Source organism: Bidens hawaiensis, unplaced genomic scaffold (genome assembly GCF_021521415.1).
Source record: "Bidens hawaiensis isolate Kalapana, Puna unplaced genomic scaffold, B.hawaiensis_p1.1 tig00002735_1, whole genome shotgun sequence".
Taxonomy (NCBI): domain Eukaryota; kingdom Viridiplantae; phylum Streptophyta; class Magnoliopsida; order Asterales; family Asteraceae; genus Bidens; species Bidens hawaiensis.
The window spans coordinates 975453-988105 of record NW_027491147.1 but is presented as its reverse complement, the minus strand read 5'-3'; the positions used below and the strand labels follow the sequence as shown (position 1 = coordinate 988105).

The window sequence follows — 12653 nt, the reverse complement described above, 5'->3', positions numbered from 1 at the left end:
GTTACCTTAACCTAGACAGACATGGCAACGGACAAATATTGCATACCGCTTTTGTTATGAGTTTGATTGCTGTAACACGGTGCTAGATATTCCAAACCAAAAGTTAGGGAACCGTTTTAATGAGGTAACTTCTGAATTACTTATTTTTATAAGTAGCTTCCGTCTGTGTGATAATTTTATTAAGCTTGGTATTAGTCTATACGTATCTGTATTTTTGATGATGATGATGAAGAAAAGAAAACCTAGTATTTAACAATCCAACTACGTTGATAATTTCAAAGTTAATAAATAAATTGTCAACTTAAATAATATATGTACGCTTGTAAGATTGATGGCGAAGACGAAGAAACATTTCGCATTTACGCTAGTGTATCTTCTATTGAAGTAATCCTTAGTTTATCGGCCATAACTACTCGTATTAGGTATATTTTTCTGCGATTAAGATCTAAGTGTGTGAAATCAGTTTACGTAATTGGATTTGTGATTAATAGTTAAGCGATGGTTGTATTTGTTAGATTAAAAGGGACTAGCTTATGGATGTTTAATTTAACAGATTTTTTCTAAAGCTGAAAACTCGTACTTAATAATTGTAAGGAAATTGTATTTCTATTAAAAAAATTATAAATAATTATTTTCTAATGACTTGATATAATCTTTTACATACTGTAATCAGAACCATAAACTCTATAATCAAACAATAAACATCCAAAGATCGAAAATTAGCGATACCCATGAAAATATTTCTCATTATGTTCAATAATTCGCCAACGATTCACAAAACGTTCGTTCCGTTTACACCATACGTTTAAACAAAACTAATGATCCTTAAAAATTCAACAAGGTGTAAAGACCAGTAGACAACAATAAATCTTCATTGTGACGTTCCATTTGACATTTTTGGCTATATAAATACTCGACCTGTCTAGCTAGAAACCATCTGCCAAAAACAAACCAAATAAAAAATAATATGACATGGGCTCAGCTTACACCTCTAACTGGTTGATATGTCTGTTTAGTTAGTAAGCAACTTGGGCGGCTTTTGACTTGGTGTCAGGCTGCATCATATAAAGCCAAAGAAGCAATAAGATTTGTGTGCTTCCCTGATATCATTTCATACACACCTGTCACCTTTGTCTCTTTCCCAACACACCCTCCAATTTTAGATTCTTGAATCCATCTTTCTATATTCATCATCATCTCGATATAATTCAACTCAACTCATCGAAATGCTCAACTTCAAGACCATCAAGAAGAAAATGTGGATGTTTTCTCAATAAGATCCTCTCTATAATCAAACCATCTTGTCTTTTACCATCTAATGGAAGAAAATATGATCACAAGTTCAAAAACTGAATCACCTTCATCTCTCTTGATTAATAAACTCATTAGATTTATGGTTTCTTTTTGGTTTGCACCCACCATCCATCCGCCTGGTCTCGATCCTTAGATCGTTGATCACCGCCTTTTTGTTACTTCATTCTGTTTGTTGCTCACAATCACACACATATACACTTAGTACAATAAAGAATATACGTATAGCTAGCTATAAAGGGTATTCTCAAGAATGGATTTTTATGATTGGAATCATGAGTTTATGGACTTGGGGTCCACTGGGGATGATGGATCTTTGATGGGTTTAGATGAGTTTACTAGAGATTGTGGAAATGATGATGGGTTGTTGATGAAGTCCTCTCAAGCTTTGGTGTTGGATGATGAAAAGAATGAGCTTGTTAAGGCTCAAAGTAAAGTGGCTGGAAAGAGAGTTGGAGTAATGTCTGATGAGAAAGCTTTGGCTGCTTTGAAGAGTCATAGTGAGGCTGAAAGAAGGAGAAGAGAGAGGATTAATAAGCATCTTGACACGCTTCGCGGTCTTGTTCCCTGCACCGATAAGGTTTGGCTATGATCCCTTTTCTATATTGTAATTTGATCATAAATGTTGATTAACACCGTGTTTCTTCTATAGTTTTTGTGTTTGTTTTTGCCTTCAAAATTGCGACTTATTTGGTCATATTTTGATCTTTCAAATGGATTCGATAGTGAAACAATCCGGAGAAAGAGATTTTTGCATAGTACATAAGTTATGTCATATGCTTAATTCTGTTACAATGTGCTACTTCATATTTGGATTCTTTGAAAATACATGAACTTATATCCATTTTTGGAATATATATCAATACAAGAAGTTAGGTTTAATACGATAATTTGATCAAACACATGATATGTGCACTACACATGATTGAAAGTTTCATTGAAAACTTTGGTTGTCATAAAAGTTATAATCGTCTAAAAGATGAAATTCAACCGTGTTTTTGAGTTTTGACTCGGACTCTATAACAACCATGGGAGATCATCAAGGTTGACTTTTTGTGAAGATATGATTTTTAAGTGATTGAATCTAGCATAGCAACTAAAAACCAAGAACTTGAGTTAATTGGTGGAACCTATTTGTTAATTAGAAGTTTAGAACTACTTACATGTCATTTTCAATGGATTGGTCATCTGTTTGACTTGCTCCATTGCTTACAATTGTGTCATTTTCATAACACATTAAAAATTAAATGGTGGCGGAAATTAGTGATGTTGATCTCATTTTATAAACATACTGTTTTTGTCTTGTGAAAATTGTAACAACTCCGTTTTTTTAAACAGATTTCTACTTAGATAATTAGAGTTGATAACTACCATGGGTTACAACATGACACTTGTAATGGAGGGGTGGCTTTCTTTAGTTTTATAATACTTGAGTGTCAATGATAAAATCTTGTATATAACAATTACTGTAATAAAATATACGGTCAACTTTAATATCATAAAAATAGTTAACATTATAATTTATCTGTGTAATACAATTCAAAAGTATTAGGTCAAAGAAGCAACCTAAGTTTAACACATTTGGTACTTGAATATTTGTAAACAATCATATAAGGAAAGGAGGTATAAGTTGACTTTTGAGGTCAAACATATTTTATTTTGAACTCAAATCAGATGAGTTTTGCTACCTTAAATATCAAATTTTAATTATGTAGCTAAAACCTGGCCAGTTTGACTTTAATGTAAGACTATGCATTCTTTTAAAATGGACACTAAGATTTTATGTTAATTTAATAGATGGACAAAGCCACGTTACTCGCTGAAGTTATTCGCCAAGTAAAACAACTTCAAATAAACGCAAAACAAGCCAGTTTAGGTCTACTCATGCCAGAAGACATTGAAGAAGTCAAAATTGAAAAAGTTGATCACGATGCAGTCAACGGAGCTTTGACTTTTCATGCATCTGTGTGTTGCAAGCACCGGCCCGAGCTCCTGACCGATATAAGACGAGCTCTTAGTGACCTCAAAGTCAACATTGAAAGGGCAGAATTCTCAACTCTTGGAGACCATATGAAGATTGTTTTCGATTTCACTGCAGATGAAAATCTACTTAGTTTGGTTCGCGAAGCACTAAATTCTGTTATAGAAAAAGGGTCGATATCACTTGATTACTCCCCAAGAACAATGCTTCCTAACAAGAGGAGGAGGTACTGTCTTTGATCCGAGTTCGACTTTAGTTTCACATGCTTTTTCTCTGGTGAAATTTGAAGTCTGTATAAAGTTTTCTATGTTTGTGGTGTTAAAATGAATAAGGTTACATATTTGTTGATCAAGAATGTCAAGTAGAGATCTTTCTTTTTGAAGTGGTGTTAAATGTTTGCAAGAGGGGTTTTATGATGTTTTTGAGTGTATCTTGTATATTATGGAAAGTGTGAAAGACCTTTTTTAAGATTTAAGATGCTTATACTAGATAATGATGTCATTGATGAAAATTTGTTGATTGGGCTTTGGGCCCAATGGGCCTGTTTGATGATCCGTATTTAAGTTCGAAAATATTTTTGCACAAGGAACTCGTTAGGGTAGAGGTGCACAAAAAACCCGAACCCGGAACCGGACCCGAAATAAATACTCGGAACCGGTTTTTCAAATAACCAGGTTTTTAATACCCGAACCCGAACCCGACCATGCCCGTAGGGTACGGATAGGGTACGCATTTTGGCACTAAAACCTGAACCGGACCCGATTTGTACCCGGTAATACCCGAAAACCCGATTTGTACCCGGTAATACCCGAACCCGGAACCGAGGTTTTCCAATACCCGAAACCGGGTATTTCAAATACCCAATGTATACCTGAAAAATACCTTAAAAATACCCGAATAATACCCCTAAAAAGTGTAAACTTTTAAAAAAATCCAATCTATATAAAAAAAATACCGAAAAAAAACCCCAAAAAACCCGTAAATAGAGTTTTTTCAATACACGATAATAGGGTATTCAAATACCCGGTTCTATACCCTACCCGAACCCGATGCATAGGGTATGATTTTTAGAGACAATACCCGACCCGAACCCTACCCAACTATTACCAATACCCGGTCATACCCGAACCCGGGTCTATACCCGAACCCGGGTATTTAGAAAACCCGATTTGTGCACCTCTACGTTAGGGTGCCTAAAAATGATCTCTTTTTTGTTACATTTTAATAACTAGCTTTTGAACCCATGTATTACACGGGATTTGTCAGACGATCGAAATTTAGTTTTTTAATCATACATAATTTAGTGATTTTTTTTAATTTATAGATTAATTTTAATATCATTACACATACTTTAAATGTCACATATTTAAATTTTACATTTTCTTAATATTGAAATAATTTTTTTAGATGACGTAAAGTTAAATATTGGTGATTATCTAAACATATTAAAAATGTTTTATATGATCAATACGGATGTAAGTTAAATAGTGTTCTACAAATTGTAAAATTATAAATATTGTATCTATTCAAAGAAATTTGAAATACACACATAATTAAATATCTATTATAAACATAGGTCACTAATTAGTATACGATAATGGCTCTTGAATAATTTTAACTAATAATTTAATAATTCACCATTCAATTTTAAACTTATTATAGATATTCAATAGTTTATATGTTTTTAAAAAAGTCATGAACAAACTTTTTATATTTAATAGTAAAATTAGATTTAACAAGTTAGTAAAAGTAGTGTAATTTAAATTACATTAAATACTTTTTTTTTCACACGGGTTACAATTAATGGGTCATACCAATTAAATTCATGACCCAATAATATCATAGATTAAAGGGAGTGAAGATTAAAAAATACGAGGGAAGTTAAAGTTAGGATCAAATATGGTAATGACACATCATTATTATTATTTTTATTTATTAGTATAGCGAGATTTTATCAGTTTCTTTTCTTTTTCTATGTGTTTGTGATATTTTTAATTTTGTATATCTTTACTTTCCAAAACCTTAGTTGAGGCATTTTCTAAAGTTTGTAATTATTAGAATGATATGTTAAAATTATAAGTTTTTTAGGACCTATTCGCTGAAGCAGGATCGTTAAACCGATGTATGTATGTTTATCAATGGAACATATATTTCAACCACCATACACAATATTGCAGCGTGTTAACTCTTAAATTGTATATTGTAACATAAAACATAAGTTCAATAAATATATGAAGTAAAACATTGAAAAGAATAACAAAGTCAAAACGTAAAACACACACACACAATAATTAATTCGATACTGTATTGTGGTGATACCTTTAAGCTGAAAAAAAATAGATGTAAAAATTAATTTGTAGTGAAATTATGGACTCACCACTGAAAGCTGACATATATTAGCATGCGTTTAAGAGTGAGCATATATAGTGGTGTTTCAAGATAGTTCTGAGCTAGCTGACCAGGAGGTAGCTAGCTGACCAGGCGGTAGCACATCCAATATTAGAACTTACTATTGCAAAGTCAGTCTTACTTTGTAGTGAAATTATGAAATATTGTAAAATTCCATTGTGTGATCTGTAAATCCAACAAATGTTTTATGTTCGGGTTTTTGGATGTGACACGCATGCTTTTAATACAAGTATCTATAGGACTTATTATGACATTAAGAGCCCACTTTGTTCGTTTATTATTTAGTTGATGAATGTAAATTATTAGTTAATTTTTATATCTACACTAAAAGAGCCAAAATATTTTGCCGACCTGACTCAACTCGATAAACAATTTAATGACGTGGCCTAACAATAAATCCCTCTTGATAGACATCCAACCATCAAAAATTTCCAACAACCATAAACAATATATTTGTAACATCCTACTTTCGGTTATAATAATAAAATAAATTTCGTTTATTTTATAGTGTGTCGTTTATCGGTTTAGATAAATAAACTAATAGAAGGCGGGCTTGGACTTTAGAAGATAGAATGAGATATTGAATAGGCCTTAGGTCCATGGGCTTAAGGGAGTATAAATACCCCTTAAACCCTAATCCTTTCCATTTTTATCCATCTCTACACCACAGCCTACACCATCAAAAACACACACAAACACTTTATACACCCCGAGCCAAGATCCAAAGGTGAAAACCCGAGCTTGATAGTGATAAAACATCGTAACAAGCCAAAACCTACATCAAGACCAGCTCGTGTTCGTAAACCGACTCGTTTAAGGTACGTTTATAGTTGAAACTTGCTCATCTATGTTCGGATTCGTTTAATAATCCTAGATCTGAGTATAAATGGTCAAAACGAATCCAACGAAACAAACCTTGCTAAAATTCATTAATTTTTGATGGTCTAAATCGACAGCCTTAAGAACAGTATACAAATGAACCAAATACACCATTTAAACGCGAATGTTTGGCTGATTGGACTCTTGGGGTTTATAGGCGCTAGTATTACGAGTTCAATGATACCAAATTCGTGATATTTTGTTGGGATTTGGGGTTCAATTGCTAATCCGTTTGTGTTGACTGCATGTTGTTCTTGACGATTTTGACTTTGACCCTTGAGTCAAAGATCTGGATAAGACTGATGTTTATGCCCATTCGTTAAGTTCATATAACGGATCAAGTGATTCGTTAATCACCCATTCGTTATGTTCAGATAGCGAATCAAGTGTTTCGTTACTCACCCATTTGTTATGTTCAGATAACGAACTAGGTTGTGTTCAGATGACGAATTGGTTTATGCTAAGATAACGAACCAGATAACGAATCAGATGATTCGTTACTCGCCAATTCGTTACGATTAAGATAACAAATCAAGTCATGTTTAAATAACAAATCGGAATGACGAATCAGATGATAAGATGACGGATCAGGATAACGAATTAAGGAAGGAAACATAACGAATCAGAGGCAATTCACTATAACGAATGAGTTAGAGAATAAAATAATAATTTAAAATCCTAATGAAAAATGTGTTAAGACAGTTAATGAAAATAAAATTTTTCTAAGCTGACCTGGCAGCTCGACCCCAGCCAGGGGCTCTGCTCCTTGGACCCCCGCTAGGGGATGCCGACCCTAGAACCCCGCTGCCAGGGCCGCGGCCCCCGGACCCCCGTTAGTTGAGGGTTATAATTAAACTAGAAATACGATATGGATAGTGATAGTAATTAATGCGCGTAATTGTTATACAGTTAGTCGTGCACAGCTAAGGAAATGAATAACCATTAACGGTGAACGTAACCGAGTTCAGGTGAGTTTCTAGCCCCATTTCTTTGTTATGTTTTCGGGGCTATGTGCATACTCGATGTGATAGTTAATACACTTACCTTAAATGGTAAGTGTATGCCATGTATGATTTATATGTTAATATGTGCATCTTGGATGAGAATGAAAGCTTTTCGGTACGTGAACGATATTCGGATATTGCACGTGTTGACAAGGGAGGTATGTTTATCAAAGATGAATGTGTATGATAGATATATGTACACCATATGAGTATGTATAAATGATTAAAGAAAGTATATGTATGTTACGGGTATGTAAAGATAGTATGTACGGAGATGAAGAAGTAAGCGATCAGACCCTAATAATATCTGAGATAGAGAAGAAAGGGATTAGACCCTAATAATATCTGAGATAGAGAAGAAAAGAGGGATCAGACCCTAATAATATCTGAGATAGACAAGGAAAGAGGGATCAGATCCTAATAATATCTGAGATAGAATGGACAGTAATTATATAGTATGAAAGTAATAAAGTATGAACGTATGTATGAAATTATGTAACGAAAGTAAATAAGTAAAGTAATTATTATGTATCTTCGGATGCATGATTGAAGGTAAGTGTATGTATTGTATGATGTGTGATTAACTAGAACCCACTCAGCGTAGCTGACTTTTAGTATGCATGCAGGTGAGTAGAATGAAACAGCTGGCCTGAGCGAGGACACATGGCAGAAGAATAAGAGTCTGGCATCTGAAGACGCAAGTTGTTTTATGTTTAACGTTTTAACGTTGAAAGACAAGAATGTTTTAAGACAAGTTATGAATCATTATGTAATGTTTATGAAAGTTTTATATTCCGCGTAAAGTTTTAGTTAACTCTGATATTTAGAACTGTGTTTATGAGTAAATCCAATGTCCAATGTAGGGCACCGGTAACGGGGTCTTACAATATGGGTACACCCTTGATATCAAGGAGGATTAAATGGTGGCCCTTACCCTTAGAATGTGTGTTAGTCGTTCCAAAAGAAGTTGCATCTATGACTTGGTTCAAGGGTGTCTTTTGGGTTGTAATCACAACCACTTACTTGAAAGAAGTCAATGATAATGGATATTACGAGTAATACCATATCTTGGATACTTAGTGGTCTATAGAAAAAGGCATAAGAACTTTTAAAAGTAAGTTTATGCCGAAAGAAAGAACAAATACTTTTTGTACTTTAATAACTGCAATCCGTGTTATGTTGTTATAGCCGTTGGCACAAGTGTAAAAAATCTAGGTATGTAAAAAGCTTGAAGACAGAAAGAGAAGATATAAACGGGATGCTTTATAGTCGAAGTTGTGCAATAGAGGGATCAACATGATAATTCATTTGATATATAAGTAAATAAAAGAATACCGAGTTAATCTTCATGGCTTATAAAACCTTGTTAGAATCTGATCTCAACTGGGATTTACCAGTTACCACAGTTTTCCTTCTGGTTATATAGGTTTTCCCGAAACAAGATATTGTGGGCTTGGGCTACCAGTGTTGTCATGGGCGGATCTAGGTAGAATGGTGTGGGTTCACGGGAACACACTAAGTTTCGGATTTTATATAAAATGCCTATACAAAATATGAGAGTGAACCCACATATATTTTGTGAGTGAATCCATACACAAATTGCATTAGTGGCTTGTTGGTAAACAACTTGGTTTCCTGCTTTGATGATCTGGGTTCGAATCCCTTCTCTGGCCAAAGCCCTCAGCCCACATCTTTCAACATCAAAACGCAAGTAAGCCACCCATTTGACCCCTTTAGAGTTTAGTTCATGTGATTATTTTTATTTGTTTATGTGGTGTTTTGACTTTTATTCAAATATTTTGTTTATTTATTGAAAATAGAATTCGGACAAAAGAATGAATGAATGATTATATTGAAATTTGTTGAAGTTTTTTTGTTTATCTGGTGTTTCGACCTTTGATTTTATATTTTAATTTTTTTTGTTATTATATCGTATTTTATTATGTGATAAACCTTAACCGATCTGAACCGTCAAAACAACCCGATCCTTCAAACCGTCCCAAGCCGCTGAACCAACCCGAATTGTGAACCCACACGAAAAAAATCCTGGATCCGCCACTGAGTGTTGTCTGTGATTTCTGACATATGAGGTCCCTTTTGTTACTGGGTTACACCGAGTAGCCGAGCGTTATTAGTTAGTCATTAAAAAAGAAGTTAAAAATGAGACCTTATATTGTACGCCTCGTGGTTGGAGGATGCATCATCACTTACGACATGTGTAGACTTTTGCTAAACTCACACCTTAAGGGTTTTTGGTAACAACTAATGACGTTTAAAGGTAAAAAAGAATTTCATTCTGTCGCATCATATCATATTATAATATCATATATTAAACGGATTCATGTATCTATGTGGTTGAAAATTAATTACTTAACCACTTGAGCATACACCGTAGCTCTTATCATGAAAAACTCATATAGTTTTCTTGAGTAATGTTTTCATTATCAAGTAAATTACCTAAAACACGTTGAAAAATGTTAAAAATTAAGGTTCATTTGAATGTGTTATGTTTTCTAAAATAACATAATTAGATAGAAGCGAAAAAGCAATAGTTTTCGGTTTAAAAATTTATGTGGACACCCACCATTAAATTGTTTACCAAATGCAACTTGGCCACCTTAATAGTATTTATTCGATTTAAGAGGATTTAACTTGTAAACCTTAACACAAGTGTACACCGTAGCTCCCATTTGTTTTTGATATATTTGGTATTTTAGTCTCGAATGGTGTGAATTTTTTGAACATGGTTCATATTACCTTTTCAGCTCCCAAGTTCCAAAGCTTCGTCTTTAGCCGGATTGGTTTTGCTATTCAAAAGAGCGATGCGACACAGCTTGCTACCCGTTTGCCTGCCAATTTATCATAATCGTTTTTATTTTAGTGAGAACGGCCACTAATTAAAAAAAAAACTTAACAACAAATCTTTCTTGAAAATATTGTAAATCTCATCAAAATATAATGTTAGATAAATTTTGTGAATCTCTCAAATTATTAGTATTAGAGCATTCACAACTAAACCATCAAATTATGTGAGTGAGGTTTTTATAATTTAAAGAGTAGTTTAGGGTGTTGTGAGTAGATGAAAGAAAAAATACATTAATTTTTCTATATATTTGAAAAGCTTCTGGTCACCCTTCCAATTTTTTGAAAATGATTGTAAGTGAAAGAGAGGGAAAAGACAATGATAAATGTATAAAACATATTATTTAATTAAAAATAAAAGAAAAAATTCATGCTTTTTAATGTAATTATATATTTAGAGATGATTGATAGGATCAAGGCAAACTTATTCATTACAACATACTAATAAAAAACCAATGGATGCTAGTAATAAAACACTACAAGAAAAACAAGCAATAGGGGCGACCTCACTAGTGGCGACATAGGAGCTGCCGCCGCTAAAGGTCATGATCCGCGTGTTTCCTATCAGGCTACTTACCAGCTGTTGATAAAAAGTTAATCAAACGGTTGAAATATGCTCCGCTATTCTTTACACCCAAAAACCACAACCTTATCTTCAAAACACCACAACCTTATCCTCAAACACCCCTCCCTACACCCAATTTTCTTCAGTGACTGAGCTCCCCTCAAACATCAGCCGGACCGAATCGTAATTAACACCAACACTGAATCGTAAAAGCTCTGACATACCGTCAAACACCTTCTTGACGCTCTGATGTCGTAACCAAGCACAACTTCAGATCGGCCACTGTATTTCAAGATCCGCCACCGTATTTTCGAGATTCGGCACCGTCAAGCTCCACCACTATCAAGCTCCGTCTCTGTCGGAATACCACCGTGTTTTCAAGTTCCGGCAAATTAGTTTTTATTTCTTGTAATTTTATGTATAAATTATTTAAAGTTCATGTAATTTAAACGATTTAATGAGAATCCAAGTGTGTTTTGTGTTGATTTGTTTACAAATTCAGTTTGATTGCTACTCAAACATTTTGTTGCGTTCAAAATGTGGAACTTCGCCCCTGGCAAAATTTCCGGTGATATCTCCAATGACTCATTAGCGGCGACGCGTTAAAGAATTAGCAGCGACAAGAACGACATTAGCGGCAGAGTCGCCGCTATTTTTTTAGCGACGACTTTCAGGGTCATTAGCGTCGACAAAGGTCGCAGATAAAACTCAAATTTCTTGTAGTGAAATCTCAAACCATGTTAATTCAAATATTATTACAAAGTTCAATATTATCTAATAATATGCTATTAAATAAAATAACATAAAAAACTACTATTAACTTGATGATCCATTATTCCTTGTTTATAAAATGTAAGAGTAAATTCATTTTTTACTATATCTTTAAATTCAAAATTACATTTAAAAATATAATGTATATATATTTTTTTCTTTTCAATTAAATAATATTTTTCATACTTCTATCATTACTTTTTTCTTTCTCATTCACTCACAACACTCTCAACGAATATTAAAAAATTATAGAGGGGTGAACAGTAACTTTTCAAATTTACAGAAAAACCATTGTGTTTCTCAACTCATACACTCACAAGTCACAACACCTTAAACTACTCTCTATATTATAAAAACACTATTAACTGAATATGGTGGACATGATGTGAGTACTCCAAATAAAAGGTCTGATTGATTAAAAGGTAGTTTCTGAATCATTCATTATGTCTTTGAAACTTAAATGTCAAGAGGCTCTATGAGCCATTAAAAAGTGTACCCAAACACGTAATAACTCTGACCGATTTAGATATAGTATCTTGATAAAATTGTTAAGAGGCTACCAAACATTCCCTGAAAAATTATACATATGGGAACATAATATGGTTCGACAAACATGCATAGAATGGATACAACAATATATGAAGATGCACAAATTAAAGAATTAGTCATTTCATAAATAATATATGTTTGGATAAACTACATATTTGGGGTCTAGATTTAATTATACAAATAATAGTGCTAGATTCAAAAACGTTACAGAAACTAATAATAATGATTAATCAAGTGAATGTGTAATGGAAGTATCGAAAAGGATCCAACATGGGGTGGAAATTAGAAGACGAGATAAAGAAATTATATTCATGTTTGTTTT

General features: G+C 33.4%; 1 protein-coding gene across 1 annotated transcript; it reads left to right on the top strand.

Annotated features, from left to right (window-relative positions):
- Window positions 1-673: 673 nt before the first annotated feature.
- LOC143620881 (transcription factor bHLH106-like) lies at window positions 674-3757 on the top strand. The gene is made up of 2 exons (XM_077092466.1): window positions 674-1891; window positions 3109-3757. The coding sequence occupies exons 1-2, from the start codon at window positions 1565-1567 to the stop codon at window positions 3529-3531; spliced, it is 750 nt and encodes a 249-aa protein (XP_076948581.1). The 5' UTR covers window positions 674-1564; the 3' UTR covers window positions 3532-3757.
- Window positions 3758-12653: the final 8896 nt, after the last annotated feature.

Coding starts and splice junctions, on each gene's coding strand:
- LOC143620881 (XM_077092466.1), top strand. CDS start 1,565: ATGGATTTTTATGATTGGAATCATGAGTTTATGGACTTGGGGTCCACT. Junction 1,892..3,108: donor TTGTTCCCTGCACCGATAAG/GTTTGGCTATGA, acceptor TTAATTTAATAG/ATGGACAAAGCCACGTTACT.